Genomic DNA, 14,604 nt, shown 5'->3' with positions numbered 1-14,604 from the left:
ATATATACTAGGTATATTTTAGAAATCATGATTTATCATGAATAAGAACTTTTGTTATACTTGTTTGCTGTATTCATAAATAAATATTTTCATCATGCAGTGGTGAGGATGGATTTTAAAAATAACAATGATCATTATTTAAAAAGTATACGATGAAATTTCTCCACAAGCCAATGGATGGGATGATAGATGGGTATTGATAGGCAAGTTTAATACAGGTACTACCACTTTTAGATCTGGTGGCTTATTGCAGCTTCCCTTGTTTTCTTGTTTTTATCTAAATATCTCCTTACACACATACAACACAAACTATATTTCTATCAGCCATGTCAATCTGTTTTCTACTAATTCAACTTTCCCTATGTATTTTGCACAAATCATAGATACCAGCAGCACTGATGCTGGTGGGTACCTTTCCCTACCACTGACCTGTGAGCATAATAAAGTTTTAGGACAGGAAGGGGCCATGCAGATCTATAAGACGTCATCATGCGAAATAGTTTTGGACAGAGCCTGGGTATGACTAATTTTTTCAGGTGTGACTTTAACTTTGCGACTTTTTTTTCCCAATGTGACTTAGCTAAATTACAAAGTAAACTTAGAAACTTGCTTTTATAAGGCAGACACGAGATACGGTAAATGTATTTTACATAATGGCCTGTTCCAGGCAGCCTTCCCTTGCCATCACAACACCCACCAGTGGCATAAACAAGGCCTTGCTATTGCCCTGCTCGTGCTAAACACTTTTTTTTTTTTTTTTTTTTTTTTCATGGCCTATAGCACCTGTAGGCATACTTGAAGAGTATATGTGGGAAGTGCTGTTAAGCTTCTGTTCATTAGTGGTGCAGACAATTTTATTTATAGTGGTACCCATATTATGGTCCATATCACCACCCAAGCACATCTTTGGTGTAACCACCTAGAACCCTGGGTATCAAGGTGACATGTAGGGAACTTTAAACCACTCAACAAATGGCATAGCTTCAAAGCAGTATGTGATAGAATTCGAACCTAGTGGACATCTGCCCAATCCCACACTTGCCACCTTATCCACTATGCCACAGCTACATTCAAGAATGTCATTCCTCACAAGTGTTACACCCAAGTTTTACTTAGAATAATTTTCCTTTCAAACCTCTCATTACTAATCGCATCAGATTCCCGCGATGGCCACATGTTGTTCTATGGGGCAGGCAGGGCATCTAAAGATGGTACCTTGGCCAGTCTTGAAGGGTGGGGCAGCACATATTGCCACACCCCAAGGCATGACCAGCAGCAACTGCCAAAGAACAAATCACATCTGAAGACCACCAGCCTGCCAGCGCCATCATTCTCCCTCCACCCGCATCTATACTTCTCATTACACCAGGAATTGATTATAAATTCCATCTTGCTTTTTTTTTTTTTTTTTTTTTTTTTTCCATATACCATGTGAGCTTCTTCATAGGAATTTATGGGCTAAAGGGGATACTTTTTTGGGTACCTCTTATCTCAAAGCCCACCCGCTAAGAAACCGTTGCCCTGAGTGAGGAAGCCCAACCTACACTCGGACCATGGACAGGATACAAACCTGTGCGCTTGGAGACCCCTCGGACCCCAAAGCACGCATGGTTCCACTGTACCACGGCGGCCCCAACTTTTTCAAAATGTTTGACTTTTGACCTTGCAACTTCAAAATTCATGGTGCAGTATAGTTGAAACTTGGTGCTATCAAACCCACCTCTAGTTTTGAAACCACTGCTCTACATGGTTAAGGATAGGGATGAAAATAAATTGGTAAGTATAAAGAAATATAGCTACTGACCAATGCAATTTCTTGTCACTACCACTACATCAGAGGTTCTCAAGCTAGGATTTTGTGAAACCCCAGGGGTTCACAAGATTTCCAGGGGTACTTAGATGGCTGATTTAATAATATCTTTTGCAGTATTATTGCACATTGAGTTAATGTCAGTCACTAAATTAACATTGTTTGATGTCAGATTACTGGCAGTTCATACAGATGGTCTTATAAACTCGGGGATTCTTAACGAGAAAAAAAGTTTGAGAACCCGTGCACTACATCATATAATCTTTCAGTTGAAAATCCAAAAAAATATTGAAAATATTTCTGCAAAAAGGTGTGTATGGTGTGCTGGACACAGCTATATTAGATATACTGTCCCGGACTCCCTTGACCTAACCTTATCAGGAGTTACATCACTGAGTCCCTCCAGTGCTTTCAATGCCAAGCCATTGGGCATGTGCAGGAGTATTGTAAGAGGAAAGGTGATCTCCGTGGCATGTGCAGCCAGCAGCCACTACACTTTGTAGTGTCTCAACACAATGAGGGCTGAGAAGAACCTAGGTTTGGCATTGTCCTGAGCATCTCAGGAGGCTTTCTCCAACCACTTGTGTGACCTCTAGTTGTTAATGTAGGCTCACAACCAGTGTATTGACTGACATTACGGTGGCTGCCATTCGTGGTAGGTTCAGGGAAGAGGAAGAGGAGACATAGAAGGGTGATCAAACATTCATGACCTTTTCTGTTTATTTTGTTACCCTTTCTTCTCTGTTGTGCTCCATTGATTACAATTTCATAACTGCATTTTGTCTTATTGCAGCAATTCTTCCTTCGGTATCTCCAAAAGAAGAGGTGTTTCTAGTTTGGGATACCTTAGAAGGCATTATGCTGATTTTCCTTGGAATGAAAACTGCTTCTGTGTCTGAGACCCATTTCTGTGCAATGAGCACATAACAGATGTGATAGCATCTGCTATGGAAGTGTACATTCCTCACCCATTTTCTTGACCTAAATCTTCTAAATCTGGGTTTAACACAGTCTGTTCTTGCACTATGCATGACAGAAATGTGGCCAACAAAACTCCTTCATTGATAAAAAAGACTTTAGAAGTAGGAAATTAAAGGAATAGGATGGTAGTCTGAGGAATTAGAAGGGTCAACCTTTTTTTGGGGACTGGCTGCATGTAGGCAAACTTCCAACAAGAAAGGTAGATGTTAATAGATAGAGTTGAAAGAGTTTGACTAAGCAAAGTGGAAGCACAGACACAGTTTCAGAGAACAGAATGTCCAGAAACGTTCCAAGGATTAAGATCAGCAAGGGCATGGAAAGCATCACTGTAAAGGATCTTAATGGGCTGCATAAAATAGTCAAGTGGTGGAGAGGGAGGAATAAGCCCTTAAATCATCCAACTTAAGAGTTTTTAGCAAAGGTCAGGGTGAAGAATTAATCTTTAGAAATAGGTGGTATCAGATGGAAATAAAGGAAAGAAAGATTAAGAAACAAAGTTATTGGAGATATTTTTGGCTAGGTACCAGGGTCTCAAGAAGAGTTATCTTGAAAAATTTTGGCACTTTCTAACAATAAAGTAGTTTTTGGCTATTAACAGACTTGGTATGATTTCTGTAAGAAATATAAAGTACATGAGATTCAGGTGATGGAAGGTGCAAGTACCTTTTGTGGGCCATTTCTCTATCATGTAAAGCATGAGAACAGTTTTTCGTAAACCAAAGTCTAGAGAGGTCTCTCTCAAGCTTCTGTTTTGCTTGTTCATATAAGTTCAAGCTGTTCTTGTTGTTCAAGATGACTCTAAAAGCTGTTAACTTACACATATCAATAATGAATCTTTTTTATTGATTTAAGCTACTGCTCGTCATTTGTAGATTAGACTTCTCAACCATCAGTCTTTGTTTCACTGCTGAATCTCAGCTGATTTGAGCTGCTTTTACTGTCATTTTAAGTTTGGACTTATCAGCTGTTAGTCTTTGCTGCATGTTTCCTACCTCCTGTTTGTGTGGTCTTTCCACTCATGGTTTCAATTACATATCTGCGTGACTCTATGAAGATTATATTGTTATTATGTATGTTATCAGTGCAGTATTATAACATTTTTGCAGTTCAGTGCACTTTTTACAATTAATTTGTCATAGAAATGCCTTAATCTCCTTATTATACAATTTATTTGACATAATATCTTATTCTCTTTATTTTGGGCATCCAGTTTCACTGTTTGATCTGCTGCAGTCTCTGACGAGACAGCCAGATGTTATCCTACGGAACGAGCTCAGAGCTCATTATTTCCGATCTTCAGATAGGCCTGAGACCAGGCACACAACACACACTGGGACAACGAGGTCACAACTCCTCGATTTACATCCGGTACCTACTCACTGCTAGGTGAACAGGGGCTACACGTGAAAGGAGACACACCCAAATATCTCCACCCGGCTGGGGAATCGAACCCCAGTCCTCTGGCTTGTGAAGCCAGCACTCTAACCACTGAGCTACCGGTGTGTGTGTTTTAATTGGCCTGTAATTCACTGTGCTGATGTTACAATTAGTATGAGTTTCTTTGTGTATCATCACCACAAATACATAATTTGTTTACTGTGAGAATGCTGCGAGAAAGGTGACTAGGCAATGCGGTGGGATGACCACATTCCTTTCTCCACATAGTGTGCCTACCTTGACCTGATGCCTTGCCTGCCTCCTATTTCCACTCCCTGAGAACATGATGCCATGCCTCAGGGGACTCTCTAGACCAACCGCATGGTGTCTGCCTTAACACATAGTGAGGTCACAAGCCCCTTACTTTACTGGCCATTAAGAGTGACCTGATGGACCTCAGCCTGACTAAGTTGCCACCATCATCATCCACAGTCAAAACCAGTCATTGTTTACCTTACCTCAGTGATAAACATGTGGCTTTTGCAGGCTTATTTTCACTTTATCTTTGAATGGTATATTTTTATATAAATATATCACAGCAGCTGTCTACTAAGTGTTTCTTTACACTACCATACCAAGTGCTATAAAGCTATTCCTAGTACAAAATCATGTCTCCCTATGTTCTTTGGTGCAGTCTCATTGTTTTATCCTACTGACCACTTAGCAGCACTGCCTTTGTACAGTAGCTAGCTTGCCCAACGGAGTGAAATATCTTCTTACATAGCATTCTTGTAAAAATCAAACACTACCACTGGTTCGCACAGTTTAAGTAAAAATCTTGTTCTTTCAGTTTACAATATAACCATCATCTCCCATGTTTGCTGTTTCGTTCCACCAAATGCACACTCAAATTACATTCTTACTATGAAACAATAACTTACTGGAGAAGGGAGCTCTTTGTAATACATTTCCCTCATGACAGCTAAAACTGAAAATTAAGCCACTACATTTATTGCTAATGAATCAATGAAAAATTTACTGGAGTTAACATGGACTTGTCCTTTATCCATCTAATATTATCACTACAGTTACCACTACAATATCATCACTGCTAAGTAATTCATCCTTTACTGCTCCTTCACTACTGCTCTTACTCCTTTTCCTTCTACTCTCTCATACTACTACTACTACTACTACTACTACTACTACTACTACTACTAACTGCTGCTACATAATAAAAAAGTAGATAACTGGAATTTTAAAGTTCACCAATTAAAGTAGGATACTGTTTGAACAAAGAAATTATCTTGGGGAAAAGATCAATAGGTGAAGGAACTGACTCTGAAGCAAGTGATATAAGGCTCAGCAGAGAACAAAGAATAGGGCAGAGGGAAGGTAGAAAGAGCACCTTAAATATAAAAGAAATATTTTGAAGAACAAGGTGCATGACAGGACTGAATGAAAAGCACTTGTGAATGTAAGATACAAGAGAGAGATAGAGACATTTTCCAGAATGTAGAAAACAACAGGACTAAAGGCAGAGTAAATATGAATGTAGGAAAATTTTTTGACATAAAAGGGTTCCTGTGGTAAAGTGGAGCTGTGTGTGCTTTGGGGGCCAAGGGGTCTCCAAGCACATATGTTCAAATCCTGGTCATGGTCTGAGTGTAGATAGGGCTTCCTTACTCAGGGTAACAGTTCCTTAAACAGGTTGGCTTTCAGATAGGAGTCTCCAGTAGCCTATAAATTCCCGTGAAAAGAGTATATTGTATTAGAAAAAAGACACTATTGAGAAACAAAGAACATGATAGGACTGAACAGAGGGAAATGTGGAAAGACTTTGATGTAAGAGATACATCTAGGGAGCAAGGAACAAAACGGCTGAACAGATAGTAATGATAACTATTACGAATGGAAGATGAGACAATCTATAAAAGGTTCTCTTATTTCACTTAAGTTGGAAATAGGAAAGGGAATGGGTGTGTTATAATGGTGTGTATAACCAAGTTGCATATGGTGAACACCTGCCCTCTCTTCCCTAAAGGCTTAAAGATAGAAATAGGGAAGGGAATGGGTCTCTTGTAAAGTGGCAGGGATAAACCAGCTCTGTTACATATATGGAACACTTCCCTACTCTTCCTTTATAGTCTACACACAGAGATGTAAGGAAATATGGTGAATATGCTTATTGACACCTTGTCTTAGTTCCTGTCATGTATATCTATCTTGAAATTCCTCCTTCATTGTTTTCTTTGCAAGAATGAAATATGCTACAACTTGTTTAGGACATCAATAGTACAAACATAAATAAATAAATGAAAAGATAAGCAAATGAGTAAATAGGAATCAGAAACCATTACACACACACTGTTGATGGCTGTGTGCACTTTTCATGTAACATTTGCTAAGCCACTTTCTCCACCAGACAGAAACAGATACAATGATGAATACCACTCACTCTACCTAAAAACTCAAACTTCACAATACAATGGGTGGTCCATGAGATGCTCCCTTTCCACCAGGGACTGACAGGGCAGAGTGTGAATGACCATGTGGTGATTTGTCACAGCCACTATGTTGGTATTGCTGGCTTAGTATAAAGAAAGATAAATAATAATATGGTCAACTTTATATCTCACTCATCTGGCCTTCCACCTGACTCAATAACAGGTTCATAAAATCAGAGATGAGAAAACAAAATAGAGAAATAAAACCTGAGTTAAGGATGACCATACCAGAGACCCACTACTGTGTCCCAGGTTAATCTAATTACTACTGTTCAAACATAAATCATTTATTGTTAAATTAGAGAAAACAAATACTGTACATAACTAAACATGTAAAATCTATTTACAGGATCAGGGCTGCCTTTGCATTATTACTGTTATTTACAATCAATTACCATTCTATTTAAAATTAAATGTGAATGCCAAACAATCACACTGACAACCTGGTGCACATAATTATAAATGATCAGATTTTCCCTTTACCTTGAATCAAAAACTGTACAGAAGTACAGCAAAAGTCCTCCAGACAAGAAGTTACAACAAATTTAACATGAAAATATTTTTTATTTCTATTTTCTGTGAAGTTTATTTAGTCTACAATTAATTTTCTTTCTATAATCTTACCCCAGTAAGTTCTTGGATCACAGCAGTCTTCCTTAGTTACTCTTATGACAGTCAGGCATTTTCAAGGCCTGTATGTGGGTACCTTTAACACTCAATACCAAGATGGCAACATTTCCACCTCATAATCTAGATCATCTGTAAATAATACTTAATTACACATTTCTGTTGAAGCAGTGGAACCATCTGAAGCTTATGGATTTGCTCTTATCTTGGATAATTAATTTATAATAAAACTGAAAAAACAATTCCAAAATGTTGCATAAATATTTCTTAAAATATTCAAGTACTCTGCAATAAGGTATCTCACCTTAAAAAATAAATAAATAAATACTCTGGAGACAAAGAAATTCTTAATGATTACTCTCAAGTTCTAAAACTTTCCTATTATTTTGTTACTAGAACATATCTGATGGACTCCCCATGGATGCACAATAGATAATAAACACAATGGAAATGTGGACAAATTCTACCATTTAATTTGAACCCTAAACAGTTAAGTCTGCCACTATTGTGTGACTTTCAGACAATATATATGATTGGTTTAGTAAACAAAAATACCAATCTTTGTTCAAAGAACACAAAATAATATCAACCAATACTATTGTGCTTAATTCATACCTTGAAATTTGAAAAAAAGTTTAACATTCTTAACATTAAAATATATAAAAAATATAAATAATAAATAAATAAATAAATCCCACAATTTTGAGGCACATTTATAAAATAATTATGCAAGATTAAAAAGACTACAATTACATGTGAACACAAATAACTCACTGAATCTTTCTTACTCTTAAAATCCTGAGGATGGAAGAGCTTAGACTGGGGTATATTCAGGTAGCCTGTGGACTGATGCCACACAGGACATGAAGAGCGTCTGGGGATGGGTCACGACCTCTGAATCTGCGGAACACCTCGCTGGGATGGCACCCTCCTCCCAATGAAAGGAATGTGGAACGAAATCTGTAATGCAATGAAACAAACACGCAATTGTTAGATATTCTTCATTGCTGAAGGACAGAAAAGAGAACACAAGAAAACACCTACAATGTTCTTTCTGGTATAATAACTTTTCATTCTTAAAGATTTACATGAAATATCATCAACATTGCTACTTGGTACGCCTTGACTTAATTGTAAACCGCTCAAGATATTTTTTTTCTTTCACAGCCATATCTAAACATTATAAAGGCTCGACACACGAGAGTTCCTTCATTCCCTCTTTTTTGTTCCTATATGTGCTTGTAAAGATTAGCAGTACTGAATGGATGCATCACTTAACAAGGGCATGAGACCAACATTTTCCCTCCACCAAGTTCGCGCAAGGATCAATATTTACCTTTCACCAAGTTCACCATCCGTCTCCTGTGGCTCCCTGAAGGCCTGGAACACGTCAGCAGCCACCATGCGAGACCACAGGTGAGAGTAGTACGCAGCAGCCCACACATCCGCCATAATAGCCGTGTTGGAGCAGAGATGTGCATCGTACTTGTCAAGTGTGAATGGCCGGTAAGATGGCCACAGTTCTCGTGCAATATCTAGCCAGTAGTTCTTCCTAAAATTAAGGAATATTGTTTAAAAAAAAAAAAAAAAAAAAAAAAAAAAAAAAAAAACGAAGTGATATTATGATTAGAGAGCAAAGAAGGAAGAACAAGTCAATGATGACAGATTAACCTGGATGACAGCTATTCAAATAACCATTCACATCAAGTATAATAGCTTCAAAGATGAATCCAATACAGTCTTTCATCATCTCTGATGTTTCACATCTTTTACAAAATGACATCCACTTTGACATTTTTTTTGTACATTCATTACAAACACATAATTGTGGAGTCTTATATCATTAGAAAGGGAAACCTTGGAATGGAGACTTATCTGAAACCTTCAAAGTAATACCTTGTGTGAAGTTCCATATCCAGGTGAGCCAGGTAGAGTTCAGAGCAGAGGTCATAGCCAGCCATGTGGTTTTGACTGGCCAATAATTCCTTGATGCTGGAACCACTGAGAGGCAGGCCAGATTCATAATGCTGACTGATGCGCTGCAGGACAGCTGGCTCTTGTAACCTGCAAAACAGCAAATCCAAATGCACATTTCTATATATTTTCTTAAACTGATATGAACTGATGTAATAAGTCAGCTTGAAGTAAAAAGACATCCTAGAAGAGCATAATTTCAGTTGTTTGAGATGTTATAGGAATACAAGAACCAATTATTCTTTCTAATAAATAATATTTCAATCCTATAATGCTCTAATACAGAACACCTTTGTGGTCATCTGGATGTCCATATGATTCTCTTCCAGTGAATCCTTCATGGCAAAGATGGCAACATACCAGTTTTGCATGAAGTTGGAACATACTTCTACAGCATCCCACTCTATGTTAGTCATCCCAGAGCACTCTGTGTATGGCACTGTGGTGAGGAGATGTTGCAGGGCACTGCCAAACTGAAAAAAAAAAAAAAAAAAAAAAAAAAAAAAAATTCAGCTTCACAGGTGTACATCATTGTCAGTAACATTCATCAGTAATTCATGATTTTTGGGTAAAACCTGAATGTATACCAATATTTCCTTACTTTCTGGAAGAGAAGGGTAACTTCTGAGAAAGTAAGTAGTGCTGATTGATCCTCTGAGGCAGGTGGAGTGAAGTTAAACACTAGGTTGGTAATAGGAAGCATCTTGGCAATGTCTGAGCGGCTACGGATCACAAGGTTCCACGCTGCATCCACCCTTGTTTGTAACTTTTCACCTGGCCTGTCAAAAGTTTCAAGACTGTAGAAGCAACCCTAAGGCCTGCCTCGCATAAAGCTACCTGTCCCCATTCTTGATTATCTAAATAAAAACTAAGTGCTGTCTTCTTTTTCCATTCTGTTCCTTGAAGTCACTGCTAAAATGATTATGGTACAAAAAAACTAAGAAACAGAGATTGGTCCCAAAATCATTTGCTACTCCGGCAGAAAATTTCTGCTTGCTAATTAGGTATGTAGGATGTAATTTTCTAGAATTTGTTGTGTCTTGACAATAAAGGACCTCTCAATAGTATATTTACATCACTTAATTTATATTCCTCTTCTTCTAGTCTACACCAGAAGTCAGCATCCTTTGGCATGTATGCCAGACTTGGCATGCTGAGTGCTAGACTATGGCACGGCACGTGATTCCAAGGAGCAAAGAAAAAAGTTAAACAAAATAATGAGAGAAAGAGAGAGAGAGAGAGAGAGTGTGTGTGTGTGTGTGTGTGTGTGTGTGTGTGTGTGTGTGTGTGTGTGTGTGTGTGTGTGTGTGTGTGTGTGTGTGTGTGTGTGTGTGTGTGTGTGTGTATTTACATCCTCACTTTTATCACAGTTAAAATTTTCATATGATTCTGGATAATTCTTTCCTTAAATGCACGGGATTAAAATATTGTACCCGCAATCAAGAGTACAATACATGAATACAAGATGTAGACGAGTGTGAGACCTGATGGCCCCGGCTGCCTGTGTCAGCCACACTGCACTGGTCAGTGTTTCAGTGACTGTTTAGCTACTGTACATGAGTAACACACTTTCTAGTTAACTTTTGCCATGGCTATTGCAAAAAAAGTCAAGCTTGATGTCTGATCATTTTAGTCATCATATACAAATGACTTTGGATTTATTTAGCACAATGATCATGCTGTGTGTGTTCTCTGCTGTGAGAATGATGTGTGCCATACACTGAGTGTTAAAAGACACTTTGAAACAAAACATGATAAGACTTTCAAAGATAGTGCAGACAAGGCTGAAGCAATTAAGAAAACAGTATCTCACTATGAGAAACAAAGTAATGTACTTAAAAACCTGAGAGCTAGCAAAAACAATGCAACTGAGGCTAGTTACAAGCTAGTTCTGTGTATTGCTGAGCATTGTAAGCCTTTTACTGATGGAAATTTTATAAAAGCAGGTTTTCTACTGTTCTGAGGTGTTATTTTTCTTTATTTATTAATTTATTTTTTCTATTTATACCATGTTGATGGCATATCAAACAAACACATGGTTATCTTAAGGATAAAAGACATACATGCCTGTCTCAGCTAGAACCATGGAGAGATGTATTTCTAAAATGGCTGACAATGTAAGTGAGCAGCAAACTGCTGCTTTAGCAACTATATCTATGTTCATTGTGGCCCTGGATGAAAGTGTGAATATCAATGACATTCCCCACTTTGCTATTTTTGCTAGGTATAATGAAACAGATGCACAAGGAGTTGTGCTGTCTTAAACCTATGTATGGCACTACCAAGGGAGAAGACATACAGAAGACTTTTACTGATCATTTTGAAGACAAGGGTTGACTGACATAAGATTTTTGGAATTGCAGTGGATGGTGCCCCTGCTATGGTGGGAAAAAAAAACAAGGGTTTTACTAAGATGATTGAGGATAAAATTGGCCATGCCCTTCTGAAATTGCACTGTATACTTTATTTAGAAAAATTATGTGCCAAGATCTCAAGCTCTGATCTCAACTAGGTGATGACTACTGTTACAAAAGTAGTTATTCTTTTTGTTGCACACTCTTCTCTCATGCACAGGCAGTTTCAAGATTTCTTTGAAGAGATGTACAATGCTTACCAAGATATAACCCTGCACAGCAATGTTAGGTAGCTATGCTGTGGGAAAGTACTGGAGAGATTTGTGGAATGCTTTGATGAAATCAAGATTTTCCTATTAGAAAAAGACCAAGACTATCCAGAGCTGGAGGACAGAGATTGGATTGTGAAATTTATATTCTCTCAGACATCACCAAACATCTAAATGACTTAAATTTTCTCCTGCAAGGTGCAGGAAAAACTGTGATGGATTTGTATGATACTTGAAAGGCCTTTGTTGCAAAGCTTGCAGTTTACCCAATAGATAACAAAACTGGTTCTTTCCATTATTTCAAAAACTTGTGGAACTTATCTGCAATTCATCCTGTCAACACTACCGATCTTCGGGTGTACAAGCAACAATTAAAGTCTGGATTCTCAATCAGATTTCAAGATGGGCCCAATGTTTTAATTTTCAATTAGACCAGTGAGTTGGACATACCTTTCTCTGAGTGGATGGAAACTGAGGAGTTGGAAATGCAGTTCATTGACTTTCAGTCCTCATCACTGTGGTCAGTTAAATTTATAGATCTTTAAGAAATATTGGAAACTAGTACGAATGCTCGTGCAGCATTGATTTAAATTTCTGGATATCACTACCTATTCAATTGCATGAAGAAAGTAGCCTTTGTACTGCTATCAGCATATGGATCCACATATCAAGGTGAGCAGATATTTTCACATATGAAGCATATCCTCAACCTCTATCACATCAGGCTTACAGCAGATCATTCTAAGGATTGTGTGAAGCTCAAGCTGTTCAGATATTCACCTAATATTACAATTTTGGCCAAAGGGAAGCAAGGGCAAGGATCGCATTAATATGGTGAGTATATATTAAGAATACAAAATATATTCAGTTACAAAGAATACTAAATACTACAAAAATGTTACATTTATATTATGCATGTCCAGGAAAATATATTCTATTTTGATTACAATGGTCACTACATACTGTAAAATAATTATTTTAATTTTCATGAGCTATGGCTGCTATATAGTGCTGAAAAAATCACACCTGGCACAAAAGATAGTAAAATAAATGCTATTAATTATCAAGTGGCACACTTTGTTCAAAAGGTTGCTGATCCCTGATCTACACTATTTAATTTCAGAAAACATTTTTAGTCCTTCATCTTATTCTCTACTTTAACATATCAATACATCTTACTTTATTCACTACCATTAATTCCAATAACAACATAACAACATGACCTCTTCTTGTTTCCTAATAAAAAATATGAGCTGCAGTTGGTCAACTTACCTCTGGAAAGGGTCTAGGTAAAATGAAGCAAGATAATCCCCTGATGCATCTAAGATATTGAAGAAGCGTACGTCGGGATGCCAAGTGGGGACTTTGTCAGGGATCTCTTCAAAGGAGATGCCAAAGAGCTCTGAGCACAGTTCTAGGAGACTGACGAAGACATGCTCAAAGGGAAAGTAGTCTCGAAGTTGAGTTTCATCAAAGCTGTAAATAGTCCACATTATTGATCCTCAAACATCAATGATGTTGTGAGCAGTACAGTAACAAATTTTGCTGAAATCACACAGAATAGCAAGGCATGACATGGAGATGTAGAATGACATAATGAACCTAATATATACTATGTAAATAAATCTCTTATTTCTTTTTTTTATAAATACATTCATATAAGAAAATCCTTCCTCACTGACTTGAAGAGATGGCGCTTCTGTTTCCTCCTCCAGTAGGGCACATCCCAGGCTTCCAGCTGAAGTTCAAACCCTCTGGTCTCAGCAAACTCTTGCAGTGATGCTATTTCTTTGTCCTGTGCAGTTTTTGCTGTGTTGGAAAAACACACAAATGTTGTAAATTAATATATCACAACACTTTACTTAGGCCTCAATAAGCCAGATATCAGATGTCAGACATTTTCAGGATATTTTTTCTTTTATATTCTATCCTGAGTGCACCAGTAGGCATTTTTTGTCTTTTGACTATTAATTCTAAGCCATTCAGCTTATATACTGGCAAAATATACCCAATAGCACTTACATCATCTATGTCATTTCAGGAGTTGTCTGAGATATTAGAGACATGAAATCAGTGTTTACACAGCTGACTTCACAACCACAAGGCAGTGTCTACCACTGATTTCCCTCATGTAAGAGGCATGTTTTCAATGCATGTGTGCATGTGTGTATTTACCTATTTGTATTTACCTATTTGTGTATTACAGGGCCCGAGCTAAGCTCTCTGTGACCTGTCTCCTTGTCCATTCCTGTCATATCTCTCTTTCATCTGATTGACACACACCGCGTCAACAACATCACTGCTCAGTTTATCCCACTTATCAATGCTATGATGCGGGAAACTGTATTTTCTCACGTCATTTAGACAGATGTCCTTTATTAGCTTTTTATCATGTCCTCGGAGATGATTACTTGTGGTCACCTTTATCAACTCTCTGTCCAGTATGTCAATCTTGTTCACCAATTTATACATAGTTATCATGTCTCCTCTTGTTCTTCTCTCTTCTAATGTGGTCAGCCCCAGCTTCCTCAGTCTTTCCTCATAGTCAAACTCCCTGAGTCCTGGTACCATCCTTGTTGCCAGCCTCTGTACCCTTTCCACCTTCTTCACATTTTTCTTCAAATGCGGTGACCAGAAACATGCTGCATATTCTAACTGGGGTCTTATTAAGGTACATAATATCTTCATCATTCCTTCATCTAGGT

The 14,604-nt window shown here is 37.8% G+C and overlaps 1 protein-coding gene across 1 annotated transcript in view; it reads right to left on the bottom strand.

The window, feature by feature from the left end:
* Nucleotides 1-6,944: 6,944 nt before the first annotated feature.
* Nucleotides 6,945-14,604, bottom strand: part of LOC123498411 (organellar oligopeptidase A, chloroplastic/mitochondrial-like) — a 40,012-nt gene continuing 32,352 nt past the window's right edge. The window contains exons 8-14 of the mRNA XM_045245518.1: nt 13,582-13,708; nt 13,172-13,375; nt 9,878-10,055; nt 9,637-9,749; nt 9,199-9,366; nt 8,639-8,854; nt 6,945-8,262 (exon numbers count right to left, since the gene is read on the bottom strand). Of these exons, the coding sequence (XP_045101453.1) occupies nt 8,133-8,262; nt 8,639-8,854; nt 9,199-9,366; nt 9,637-9,749; nt 9,878-10,055; nt 13,172-13,375; nt 13,582-13,708 (1,136 nt within the window). The 3' untranslated portion in view covers nt 6,945-8,132. The remainder of the gene's footprint in view (nt 8,263-8,638; nt 8,855-9,198; nt 9,367-9,636; nt 9,750-9,877; nt 10,056-13,171; nt 13,376-13,581; nt 13,709-14,604) is intronic.

The sequence above is a fragment of the Portunus trituberculatus genome, chromosome 48 (genome assembly GCF_017591435.1).
Source record: "Portunus trituberculatus isolate SZX2019 chromosome 48, ASM1759143v1, whole genome shotgun sequence".
In the NCBI taxonomy this organism is placed as follows: domain Eukaryota; kingdom Metazoa; phylum Arthropoda; class Malacostraca; order Decapoda; family Portunidae; genus Portunus; species Portunus trituberculatus.
Note: the sequence above shows the minus strand (reverse complement) of the source record. Positions and strands in the feature narration are given on the sequence as shown.